At 29.9% G+C, this 13,621-nt stretch overlaps 1 protein-coding gene across 1 annotated transcript; it reads left to right on the plus strand.

Annotated features, from left to right (window-relative positions):
• Positions 1–11,359: 11,359 nt before the first annotated feature.
• On the plus strand, positions 11,360–13,621 carry LOC136084787 (uncharacterized). Its single transcript, XM_065805719.1, has 2 exons — positions 11,360–11,587; positions 11,678–13,621. Exons 1-2 carry the CDS (start codon positions 11,509–11,511, stop codon positions 13,588–13,590), a joined length of 1,992 nt encoding a protein of 663 aa, XP_065661791.1. The 5' UTR covers positions 11,360–11,508; the 3' UTR covers positions 13,591–13,621.

Genomic DNA, 13,621 nt, shown 5'->3' on the forward strand with positions numbered 1-13,621 from the left:
AACATCAAATAAGCAAATCAAATAAAAAACGTTTGTTTTAACGTTTTTTTCCAAAAAACATTTTTTTTTTTTTAAAAAAAAGCAGTAAAAATAAATATTTGATTATTAAAAGTGGTTTAATCAAATTTTAACATTTTTAACTCTTATTTTCATAGGTAAAGTTTTCTGTAGAATAGTATTTTCCATACTTACCTTTTATTCTTTATTTAAGGCTGTATGTTTTTTAAAGGGGATTTTTTCACTCTATTCCATCTAATTTTTACTTTCAAAAGAGCCTAATTATTTAAAAGTTGAAAGTTTGCGCTGCTTTGTATTTTTTTTCAATATATATATATTTTTTTCTATATACACTTAAAAATAGCGAGAGTTTTATATAGGTATTATAGATATTTTAACAAGTTTTTCAAAAAGTTGAAAATTTGCGCAGTTTTTAATTTTTTTTTTTTTTCTATATATACATTTTTTTTCTATATATATGTATATATATATATATATATATATATATATATATATATATATATATATATATATATATATATATATATATATATATATATATATATATATATATATATACACTTAAAAATACCGAGAATTTTATACAGGTATTATAGGTATTTTTACAGGAATTATTGAAGTAAAGCACTATGAAATTGGAAAAGAAATAGATACCACCAGCCTAAAGTATAAACCTGCTAATGGCATTTATATTTTGAATTTTTTCATAATTTATATAATAACCGAAGAATTAGTAAATTCGGTATTTATTTAGTAATTAGCACGTTTGTGACATAACACATGTTTTTTTAACGCAGTGACATTTTTAATAAAGGAATTAACAGTTTTTCACTTATAATATAATGCTACTTAAACACATTTGTTTTAATTATAGGCAATGTATTTAAATACAACAATATTAATATTGTTGTATTTAAATACAATTGTATTTAGAAAAAAGGTGTTCCTAATCTATGTTAATAAAATGTCATTTTGTTAATATAGATTAGAAACATCTTTTTTCCGTTTTTAAATATTGCCTCCTTAATTTTGAGCCGCAAACAGTGTTGTAAAGTATTTTATAACACTGTTGTAATTACTAACAGTGTTGTGAAGTATTTCAAATACTACTCAAAGTATTTTAAATACGTATTTAAAATACTTTCAAAGTATTTATATTTTGTCGATTTGTTTATCAACTACAAACAATAATACAATGCGTGCAATGGCCAATTGCTCAAAATTGTGGTCACGTGTCAGCCGAAGCACACAAGTATCTGATGCTGTGGAGAATATTACTAAAGTTTCATTGAGAACACCAGGGAAATCTTGTTCTCAGTTAAATTGATCCATATACTAGCAAACTCTTCAGAGTCTAAACCTCTTTCAGTTTTATTCCATTTATGGCAAATCCATCTTTGTTTCTCAAATTATAAAAAGCAAGATTGAGTATTTGGATTTTTGATTTGGGTGCTATCAGAATCGATAACAAGTAAATTAACGCTTTCTTTTTCCTAATTTTTTTCTTATTTTAATTGAGCTTCTTATTTGTTGATTTAATATTCTAAATAATGCTCTAAGCTACTTGCGTCTTATTGCTAACTTTAACTAAATAGTGCACTTATCTCACATTGGATTTTTTAGAGTAGTAAAATCCAAGATTTTCTACATCAAATTCTTCATAAAACTTGCAAATAGAAAAAGCATGGACGTTGTGTTTTTTAGACCAATCTTTTACATAAGAGTGTTAAAGGATTATGCTCGTCACTCTGGCAACAAATATTTTTATAATACAGATTTTATTTTTTTTTTACTCTTTATCACTTGTTCTTCCCCTTGGTTTTTTAACTAGTAAAAATGTCACAAGAGTATTGACGTATACTTTTATTTCTTGTCAGCTTTATATAATATACAGCTTTTTTTTCTAGCCTATCTGTTCTATGGGACAATATTCTTTCTCCGTTTCTTTGCACTGGCATCTCCGTTCCATTACTCTAAGCTACTTTGCTTTTTAGTAATTCAATTTTTCTTTTTTTCTTTCTTGCATAATACTTTTTTCCATTGAAATTAAATTGAAGTTTTTGTTCGCTACGAATATTTTGAGCAACATATTGCTCTTTTGTTCATCATAAAAAAAAAAAAGTTATTTGATGCAAGTATAACAGAATCTTCCAATATTTCATCAATTGACACGGACGGTAAGAGACAGTTGCAATTAATAGGGTTAATGCGTCTTTTATTTTCGACATTGACATAGTGTTTGAGCTAAAATTATGAAACACTGTTTCAGATAAACACATATATTTAAGTTCAATATTTTGAACGAGCTTTTTAGAGCCGATCAATCCCTGAAAACCTTTCCTTTTAAGAATTCGAACCTTTGTAACATATCAATCTTCAAATAGAATACCAAACTAAGTAAAGGTTGGTAAGAGCACATGTTTTAGCATAAAAAACTTTTACAAACGAGGATTAAGCTGGAGTAAGCCGCAAAATTTTGATGCGATGGGTTTGATAACTTTACTCATCACGTGTTCAATTTAAAGTCTAAACAAAGTTAAAAGTAGAGATATTTTCTAGCTTGAGTAATTTTTTTTACTTGTGTATTTTTTTTTTTAAACTTTATTTTGTCCTTTGAATGGTATGTGAAACGTATTTAATGATAAAAAATTGATTTAACAATTTTACACCAAATGCTAGTACCAATAATAATACATTATAACTTACTTCGCTTGTTCTTGGAATGAAAAGAATTTAAGTGGATTCCTTAAATAAGTTCAGTTAGGGGTGTTAACACAATAAATATATTAACAGGTAGAATTATGGTACATTAATGATTAGGAAAAATTTGCTGAGCGATATTGTGAGATACCTAAAGTGCTTCATCAAATAATAAACTATGGTACACCTAAATGATTTGAGCATAAAAAGAGATAAGTATTGTTATTATCTGTTGACATCTTTATTTTTCAATTCATGTTCTCAAAGATTGTTTCCAATCTTTAATCTGGTTTTGGGATTATTCAAAACGAAATTTCAAGCAGAATGTTGAGATTTTGTCTACTGCACTGCATTTTGTTATTCAGTCAAAAAAAAAGAAAAGTTTTTAAACATCATTATGCATATGAACAGGTGCAATGTATCAGCAACTTGCTCAATATATTGTACGTTCTTGCACGTACACACCACAAGTATTAAAGACCTTTCAGGTACAATCAAAGTTGATGAGTGAGTAAATACATATTTTTTGAAATTTAGATTAAATCTTATAGATAGTTTTTGAAAACTTTTGTTTATTCTGCTTGAATATCACATGTAAAAGAACTAAAGTTATCGAAGGTTATATTCATGCTTCTTAATTTCGTGCAAAAAGTTAATTAAAAATGGTTATTATGCAAAAAGGTGATGTTGACTTATTTGTTGCACGTATTGAGAAAATTGAGAAAGATCAGGCTGATAAAATAAAGTCATTAGAAGACCAATTGAGGAGCCCATCTGCAAAACACGCTAAGTCCCAAAAATAAAAATTTTGAATTGCTTCTATTTCCACATTCAATACATTGAAATTTATCATCTATTTAAATACTAAATTAATTTAAAAAAATCTTAGCCCTAAAAATGGACAAAGAAAATATCAACTTCAGTTGATGCGCAACTAAGAGTTTTTTAATTTTTCTTTGTTTTGTTAAAGTCAGTTTACTAGGACTACTTAGACACGCGTTTTGCAAATGGGCTTCTCAATTAATCTCCAAGTTACATGACTACAAATTGTTGAATGAAGGGGTTAAATTATTAGAAAAAATTCAATTAATAAAATGCTTGAAAAAATGCAATTAATAAAATGTTTGATAAAATTGGTGCGAATAAATCAAAAATTTTAAGGTTTTATTGCTTTAAATGTAACTACCGGAAATAAGCCAGGCTTTATTTTAATTGAACTGGAAGACAAGTACGAAAGTTTCATGGTAACTAGTGAAAAGATCAAAGAATGATGACAAATGTAAAAAGAAATTCAAATTTTTGACTTATCGTTAATGCAACAGGAATTTCAAAAAACATTGATTCAATAAAAAAATTGTCTAAACAAAGACTTAATGAATAATAAAATTATAAATTTTAATTATGGGACTCGGAATAACAATATCACTAAAATATTTTCAATTACTAAATAGTCTTGAAAGTTGAGAGAAAAATAGATTGTAGATAGTTTAGCAAAAAAAACTTTTATTGCAAATTAATTTGTAATTCTAATAGTAATCTTTGTTTAAATAATCTTTAATTTAATTAATCTTTCTAATAGTAATCTTTGTTTAAAGGCATTCAGAAGATTCAAATAAGATATTGTCGACATCAGTTAATAAAAATTTGTCGTGACAGGGTGAACTGCCACTCCCTGGGCTCCCTAAGCCGGTTAACTGGCGCCCCTAAAATTTAAATTTCTCATTACAAAACTCTGCCTTTATTTAAACGGAAATAAAAAACTACGTATACCATTTTGTTGTTATTTGTTATAACAACAAACCATCGTTTACAAACTTGCTTTACAAATTTGCACACATTTACGGAAGAAAATAAAACGGAGACGTTTTGTTTAAAGAAATAATTTCTTATAATCACAATTTACTTAGTCAATGGACTTTGAACATAACTCGATGCATCAAAACTACTGTGACTGTACAGTGACAGATGTTTTTTTTGTTGAAAACATTTTTTTGCGTTAAAAATGTTTTCGTCAAAAACCATTTTTAACCATGACACCCCTCCCCACTTGAAACCTACTCGCGTCGACCCTAATTTCAAAGATGCGTATGCATCAATATCCCCAGCATTGACGACTGAACTATAAATGAAAGACATACATACATTCTTAATAGAGATATAAACGACATCACGTTTTCCTAACTTATCTTTACTCTAAAAAATCGACTTGACTCTTTCTTTTACATTTGCTTATAATGAAAGAAGTTTCAGTAGCCTAAAGATCAAAAATTATATGTGATCAACACATAATTTTTGATCTTTAGGCTACTGAATCTTGACCAAAAAGTAATTAGCACTTGTTGGGCACGCAATTTTTTCAAGAGACATTTAACACTTTCTATTCGAAAGGTTCAGACACTTCCAAAACTCAGAACACTAGTTTCAAAACAAGATATTAGAACGTGGTTCCAAAAAATAACAATGTATATGGATAAAAATGATTTATTGTCTGTGTTTGAGGATCCTAATGGAATTTGGAACCTTGATAAGTTATCTTTGATCTGTGCCCGTCTATTAAAAATGCAATTGGACAAAAAAACAAAAGATTGTATAACATCACTGAAAATAGTGATAATGAAAGTTTCTCAATTGTAATAACAGTAAATGCAAGTAATCTATTTGCACCGCCATTGGTTTTGTATCCATATGAACTGCAAATTCCACCAGAAATTGCAGCTGACTTTCCTAAAGATTGGGTTATGGGTAAATCAGCCAAAGGTTAACAGATGTCCCAAACATTTTACGATTATACATCTGGACCTTTCATTAAATCTTTAAGGAAAAATAATGTCCTATTGCCAATAATTCTTTTTTTAGAAGGCCACAAATCCTATTTGACCTTAGATTTGGGACAATTTTGCAGAGAAAGTGGTATTGTCATCATTTTTTGCTACCTAATTGCACCCATTTCGCCCCACCATTGGATCGAGTTTACTTTCATGTTGCAAAAATATTTGGACCGACATAGTCACAGAATGGAGAACGCAAAGCCTTAGAGTTACTCTACCAAAAAAGACATTTGCGTACCTGCTCCAGACTGCAATTTCTAAAACACATGAAAATCCAATTTTAATACCAAATGGATTTAAATACTGCGGTTTGTGTCCTTTTTTACTAGAAAATTTGGATCTTACAAGTCCCGTTAAGTGTACAAGAAAATCTTCAAGGGATCTCAAAGAAAAAGCAGTTAAAAAGTCTAAAACTTAGTAAAATTATACGCAGAATAATGGAAAGGAATTTTAATTTTGTATTATTTGTAATGTGTAGAATTATTAAATCTGTCAGAAAAATGTCTTTAGTGTATTAGTCATTTAAATATTCAAGAAATATATAATACTAAACATTAGGACTTTATTTTTTACTTGTTAGGGCTTTTTTTTATTCCAAACAAAATTATAGTACTTTCTTTTTGCCATCACCTTGAACTACATTACAGCTTAAATTAAGACTTTTTTAAAGTATTCACGCCTAAAATAGGGTAAAACTGAAAATTTATTTATTATTCTACAATATTATCAAAAAGCAAGAATTCGAATTCATTGTTTATTAGTATTAATTTGCTCTTATAAATTGAGATATCGAAAACTAGGACTTTCCTACGTCACACGTCTTTAAGGTTACTACGTATTTAGTTTGCTATTTTAAGTATCTATTTTATATAATTGAATAACCAAAAATGTGTTTATTCAATTACTTTTGGACGCTACTGTATCTCAAATACTATTTTATTTTCTATTTTTATTTTATTCTCTTTTACTTTTTAACTTTTCCTTTTGTTAAAAAGCGACATTACCATTTACATCATTACTTATCTTTATATTTTATTTATTTTTTTATTATAGTTTGTATTGTGTTTAAAAAAAAAAAAAAATGTAACACTTTTTATTTAAAAATATTTAATTTTATTTTACTGAGTTTGCAATTTTTTTTTTTTTATATGATAGATTATTTTTTGTTTAATATGTAAATGATACAACGGGGCTGGATGATAAGACTTTTGCCTTCTGACTGCTCCCGTCACATTTTAACTCAAAAAAATATTGTAAATAATTTATTATGAAGATGACGTAATGTATTTAAAAAAAATAATAATATTATTTGTAAAACGAAGTAAACTTAGCAAACTTAAACTATAGATTGATAAGTGACGTACTTAATAGTTTAAATTTATCACGAATTTATCTCCAAAAAAAATGTTTCTAGGGGTTTATTTGTCACCTCCAAGCTTTGTTGCCCCTACTCATTACACCCCCCCCCCCCCCTACAAACACACACATCTCTGACTAACAAAATTGATGAAGTTAGAAGTCTGTGTAAAATTTATTATCTTGTTCTTCGTTTTACAGAAATGTGGTATAATTCAAACTCTGACATTTATATTATATTGTGGCTGGATAGCTCAGTTGGTTAGGTCGTCATACGAAAAGTTATAACCCAGATTGTTCCTGCCACCGCCAACTCAGCGCTTAAGTAGTACTTCTGTCCGTAAAAATGTTGGTCAATAACGGACGCCACTTTGGATTAGTTTTAATGACTATTTGTGGTTGTTCCTATGCTAAGCCAACAATATCTTCGGATAAAAGCATTGTATAGAAAAATATAGCATGAAAATTCAAATAAAAAAAAAATATATATTAAAAATTATATATTATATATAGAAAAGATCGCAAAGTATGCGTTTATATTAAAGATTTTTTAACATCGAATGAGATAAGCATTGATAGAGGAGATAAAGTACCCGGCAGTGACGGATCCAAGAATTATGGTGAGGGGAGGGGGGAGGATGTTGAAATATTTTTCAAAAAGTTTTCCTTATACCAATAGTTCTAAAACATTTGTCAATTCTTCATTAAATTTTTGAAAAATTGGTTCCTTGATAATCTTATAGATCAAAGAACCAATTTTTCAAAAATTTAATGAAGAATTGACAAATATTTTAGATCTATTGGTTGTTGACGATAATAATCTTGTTAAAAGTGTCATCCAATTACCACCGTTAGGCAATGAAATCGCATAATTAAATGGAACTTTTTAATAAAAGAAAGTTATAACTTAAAAGTTGGATTGAAATGTTTCCTAAATAAAGCTGGAAATTATGACGAAATAAAAAATTCTTACAATTATTTAGATTGAGAATATTTGCAAATATTAGTATCGATGAGGCTTATGATTTTTTTATTAAACATGAAAATATAGCTTGCCAAGAAAAATTTTCTTGACATTGTACTTCATTTTAGTATTTCTATCGCCTAAAGTTCTAGATAATAACCATAATTTGTTTTTTGATTTAATACGAAGTTTTAATTCCTTAGTCATCCAACTTTTCCTTTTTATTTGTCTTGGATTTTTATATGGCATATTTTCAGAAAATATTTATAGAAAGTATATTTTACTTTACAATGCTGCTTGGCGTAATGTCACAAAAAAAAGGTTACAGTAGAAAACTTTGAACACAATATAGCAAAAAATGCCACAAAAAAAACCAAAATTTTTTACCGATATATTAAATCCAAGCAACAAATAAAATTTTTTATTAAAGCCATCAAAATCGAAGGAAATATAATAACAGATCCAAAAAAGTTATAAAACACATAGATCAATATTTTCAATCAGTTTTTGTTCAAAATGTAGAAAATGAGTAGTTACCAAGTTTTGAAGTTTTTTAATTAGTGTGATGTTTTAAACTATTGAATTTAAATACAACTAAATCAATAGGTCTGGGTTGGATTGACAGTTGTGTGCTGATGAACTTGTATTCCCAATATTTTTCTTATTCAGAAAATCAATAGAGGAAGGAGAGGTACCTAAGACATGGAAACTTGCAAATATTTCCCCGTTGTTCCTAAAGGGCAGTCATTTAAGCATCTAATTATCATCCAGTTTGTTTAAGACCATAGAAAGAATAATCAATGAGAAAATAGTGAACCATATAAATAAAAATGATTTATTAACTCATAAGCAACATGTTTTCGTTAAAAGCAAATGCTGCGCAACAAACTTGTTGAAATTAATGGATATTGTGACTTCTTCAATTGCAAATGGAAAACAAATTGATATTTTATATATCAAATATGTTAAAGCTTTTGATACTGTTGAACATGAAAGATTACTGCTAAAGTTATCGGCTTAAGGTATAAAATTGAATTTATTAAATTGAATCAGATTTTTCTTATCTAAAAGAATTCAAATGTTATATATGGTGATGTTAAATCATTATGGCTAGAAGTCACAAGTTGTGTCCCACAAGGATCTGCTCTTGGTTCCCTATTGTTTAATCTTTACATAAATGATTTGTGTTCTTTACTTAAAATTACATGCAAGCAATCTGCAGATGATAGCAAAATTATTGCAGTATTAGATGTAAGAAGTAATATTTTAAACCTACAAAATGATATTTATATAATCAGAACCGACGTCACGGAGTGGAGGAGCACAATTATCAATTTTTGAAAAAAAATCCTTTAAATCTAGAATTTTCTTAAAGATTTTTTCAAGATTTAAAACGGGAAACTCAAATTAAATGAGCAGTAGCCAAAGCAAATAGTAGACTGAGTCTATGGTCAAAAATATTTAAATACAAAATTAAATCATCTTTCAGACAATCATGAAAAAGCTATGTAAGGCCATACCTTGAGTATGCAATTCAAGTTTGGTCACCTCATATGGAGAAAGATACAAATATCCTTGAATAATTACAAGCGACAAAATTTGATACCGGAAATACGACATCTATCATATAAAATGGATTATGCTCGTTAAGTTTAACAGCTCTATCAGAAAGAAGAAAAAGATGGGATTTATTACAATTCTTTAAATGCTATAAAAATATAGAAAAAAATTATGTAGCAGCTATTTTAAGAGGAACAGATTACTGATACCTGTTTCAAAACTGATCGAAAGCAAACTACCTACTTCAGTAGTTGAATCGAGGAGGCTGAATAAGTGCGAATTTCATAACTGCGAATCTGCATAAGTGCGAAGCAGTTGCAAAGACTGGCATAAGTGCAAACTGGCACAAGCGCGAACTGGCATAAGTGCGCCAAAAGAATTTGCAAACATTGGCATAAGTGCGAACTGGCATAAGTGCGAAGTGGCATAAGTGCGAATCAATTGCAAAAACTGGCATAAGTGCGAACTGGCACAAGCGCGAACTGGCATAAGCGCGCCGAAAGAATTTGCAAACATTGGCATAAGTGCGAACTGGCATAAGTGCGAACTGGCATAAGTGCGAATCAATTGCAAAAACTGGCATAAGTGCGAACTGGCACAAGCGCGAACTGGCATAAGTGCGCCGAAAGAATTTGCAAACATTGGCATAAGTGCGAACTGGCATAAGTGCGAAGTGGCATAAGTGCGAATCAATTGCAAAAACTGGCATAAGTGCGAACTGGCACAAGCGCGAACTGGCATAAGTGCGCCGAAAGAATTTGCAAACATTGGCATAAGTGCGAACTGGTATAAGTGCGAACTGGCATATGTGCGAATCAATTGCAAAAACTGGCATAAGTGCGAACTGGCACAAGCGCAAACTGGCATAAGAGCGCCGAAAGAATTTTCAAACATTGGCATAAGTGCGAATTGGCATAAGTGCGAACTGGCATAAGTGCGAATCAATTGTAAAAACCGGCATAAGTGCAAACTGGCACAAGTGCGAACTGGAATAAGTGCGCCGAAAGAATTTGCAAACATTGGCATAAGTGCGAATTGGCATAAGTGCGAACTGGCATAAGTGCGAATTGGCATAAGTGCGAACTGGCATAAGTGCGAACTGGCACAAGCGCGAACTGGCATAGGTGCGCCGAAAGATTTAATAAACATTGGCATAAGTACGAATCGGCATAAGTGCGAACTAGCATAAGTGTAAATCAATTGCAAAAACTGGCATAAGTGCAAAAAAGTCAGAATTATTATTGTGAAAATAAAAGTCACTGATAACTGATAGAGAGCCAAGATGGGTCCCGGGGCAAATTTCTTTATGGGCCCTATCTTTGCTGAAAATGAGCACCATGTAATGCCAAATTAGCTACTTTTTTTTTTCTCCCATTTTATGGGAGAAAAAAAAAAGTAGCCCGGCTTTCTTTAAGAGACCTGCTCCGGACTCTTAAAGAAAGCCGGGCCCCAGGACAACACACCCGCCTAATCCTCCCTCTCTACGGCCATGCCGATAACCACTGAAATAACCCTTGAGTGGATACTTAATTAAATTTTTACAACTTTTATGTCAACTACATCAACATTACTCTTCACCTTTTGATTTTGCTATTGTTAAAGCAAACGGTATCCAATGCAAACCAACCAAATGCTAAAAATTCAAAAATTTGTTTGAAGATGATATTCATCTCGTGCAAAAAACCAAATAACGATTAATAATTTTTACACTGACCACAAATATTATTTTTAATTACATTATTGATAACCCGACGATTACCATCCCAGTCGGCATATCTAGTATTGCAAATACTCGGAGTATTGATCACGTATAACATACCGCCATTGATACCAGAAAAATACGCATTTAGTTTTAAGTTTCGAATTCGAGTTCAATACCACTTATTTATCAAAAATACGTATTATATAATATTTGATCAAAATCAGATACGATATCGTACTTGATTTTGATCAAATATCAACATAAAATGGAAAAACGAAAATCTTTGCTTTAAAGCGCATGCTTAAACTGAAATTGCGAAAACAAAATTTGAAAATTTTAAAAAGTTTCTCTTAATAAATTTAGTAAAAAGCTTGTCTGGAATGAAAAGAAATCGTCAGGAATATATGAAAAGTTATATGAAGAGATATCGTTCTGTTAAAGCAGTATCACTTATCTCCAGTACAGCTTTTACTAATTATCAGTGCATTATTTACTTATTTTCATCAGATATAGATTATATATAGAATTTTTTTTTTTCATTATTTATAGATTATCAGACTGATTTGCTGTCAAGTTCATTGAATGAATCATCTGAAGCTATTTCGTTACCGGAAAAAGAAAGTCGGGATGATTTTAAAGAACTATCTGTCAGTATTAGTGAGTACTTATCAGAAGGCGAGAATGGCTGTCAAGATGATGAATCAAATGTTTGTGATTTTTCTAGTGATTTTGAATTCAGTGAGACTGATATTGATTCTGAACCCAAACCAGTATATATCATTTGTGAAGAACTTGCACAAGTTGCAGTTAAGCACAATTTAACAAGAGATGCCATAAACGATATACTGCTAATTCTAAGTCAGTCAGGAAAATTTGAAAAATGTGACATACCAAAAGATGCCCGCACACTGATTAAAACTCCAAGTTCCATTGATGTATTGAGCAAGTGTGATGGTAGTTACATTTACATAGGATTGAAGAAAGGAATAGATGATATATTTGCTATTAATAATGTTGAAGTAGATACTAACTTCATAACTATTGATGTCAATATTGATGGACTTCCTATTCAGCGCTCAAATAATTTGCAGTTTTGGCCAATACTTTGTTCAATAGTTAATATAATATCTTTTCCTTTTCTGGTGGCTATTTATAGTGGAAGTGCAAAACCGTCAAGTGTTCATGATTTTTTACAAGATTTTGTAACTGAAGTTAATAACCTAACATTTAATGGATTAGTTATTAATGAAAAGCATTATAAATTTAATTTACGTAGTTTTATTTGTGATGCTCCAGCACGTGCATTTGTTAGATGTTGCTCAGGTCACACATCAAAAAATGGGTGTGAAAGGTGCACTTCTGTGGCAGAGTGTTATGAAAGAAGAATTGTTTATACAAATGACAATGCAAATTTAAGAACTGATGCTGAATTTAGATCAAATGCTTATCCGTTACACAAGAATGGAAACAGTCCATGTCTGCTAATAAATAATTTAGATATGGTACGTTCTTTTGTCATCGAACCTATGCACAATTTGTTCCTAGGTGTGTGTCGTCGATTTCTTTTTTTCTTGAAATTCAAATCAAAAATTCATATCAGCTTTGCTCAACAACAACTGATTTCAAATCGAATGCTGGATATAGCCCAGTCCACTCCTTCTGACTTTGTTAGACAGCCAAGAGGTCTTTCTGAAATAGAACGTTGGAAAGCAACAGAATTTCGTCAATTCACCTTATATACAGGAATTGTTGTGTTAGAGAAAATTTTAGACAATGAAGTTTATAATCTATTTGTTGCATTTGCTGTAGCTGTGAGAATTTTACACATAGAGGATGATGACGATAGAAATGATTTGTTGCCATTTGCTAAGAAACTTTTTGCCACTTTTGTGCATAATTCACGTAAGATTTGTGGCAAATCTTTTGTAACTTTTAATGTACATAACTTGCTTCATATCGTTGATGATGCCAAATACTATAATTGTTCTATGAATGATATATCTGCATTTAAATTTGAAAACTACTTACAGTATTTAAAAAAAATAACAAGAAATGCAAAATATAATCCCATTGTATCAGTTGCTAAACGATTTAAAGAGCGCTCCATTCTTGTGCACCCTTCAGGATATGTTATAAAAAGTGCAATTTGCAAAATTTCAACTTTTAAAAGGAACAAATACTTTCTAAGCAAAGACGGAATGTATTGCGAGGTAATGGAAATACTTCTTAACGAAGGAGAACAAAAGTATTCTTGTAACGTTATAAGCAAGCATAATTTGCAACCACTTTTTGTGACCCCTATAAACAGTGGAGAATGGGGAATTATGAAATATTCAAAGTTTAATAAAGTAAAATGGAAATTAACTGTGCTAAAAAGAAGTGATTTTTTACAAAAACTTTATGCCATGAATAATGCTTTGGGTGAATTGACATTCTTTCCTGTGTTACATAAAATCAATTGAATGAAAGAAAGTTTCTTAAAACATTATTATA

Source organism: Hydra vulgaris, chromosome 09 (genome assembly GCF_038396675.1).
Source record: "Hydra vulgaris chromosome 09, alternate assembly HydraT2T_AEP".
In the NCBI taxonomy this organism is placed as follows: domain Eukaryota; kingdom Metazoa; phylum Cnidaria; class Hydrozoa; order Anthoathecata; family Hydridae; genus Hydra; species Hydra vulgaris.

Bases quoted from the DNA above. Each gene is read 5' to 3' on its own strand.
- LOC136084787 (XM_065805719.1), top strand. From the start codon at position 11,509: ATGAAAAGAAATCGTCAGGAATATATGAAAAGTTATATGAAGAGATAT. The intron at 11,588-11,677 runs GTACAGCTTTTA...CATTATTTATAG, and splicing joins AGCAGTATCACTTATCTCCA to ATTATCAGACTGATTTGCTG.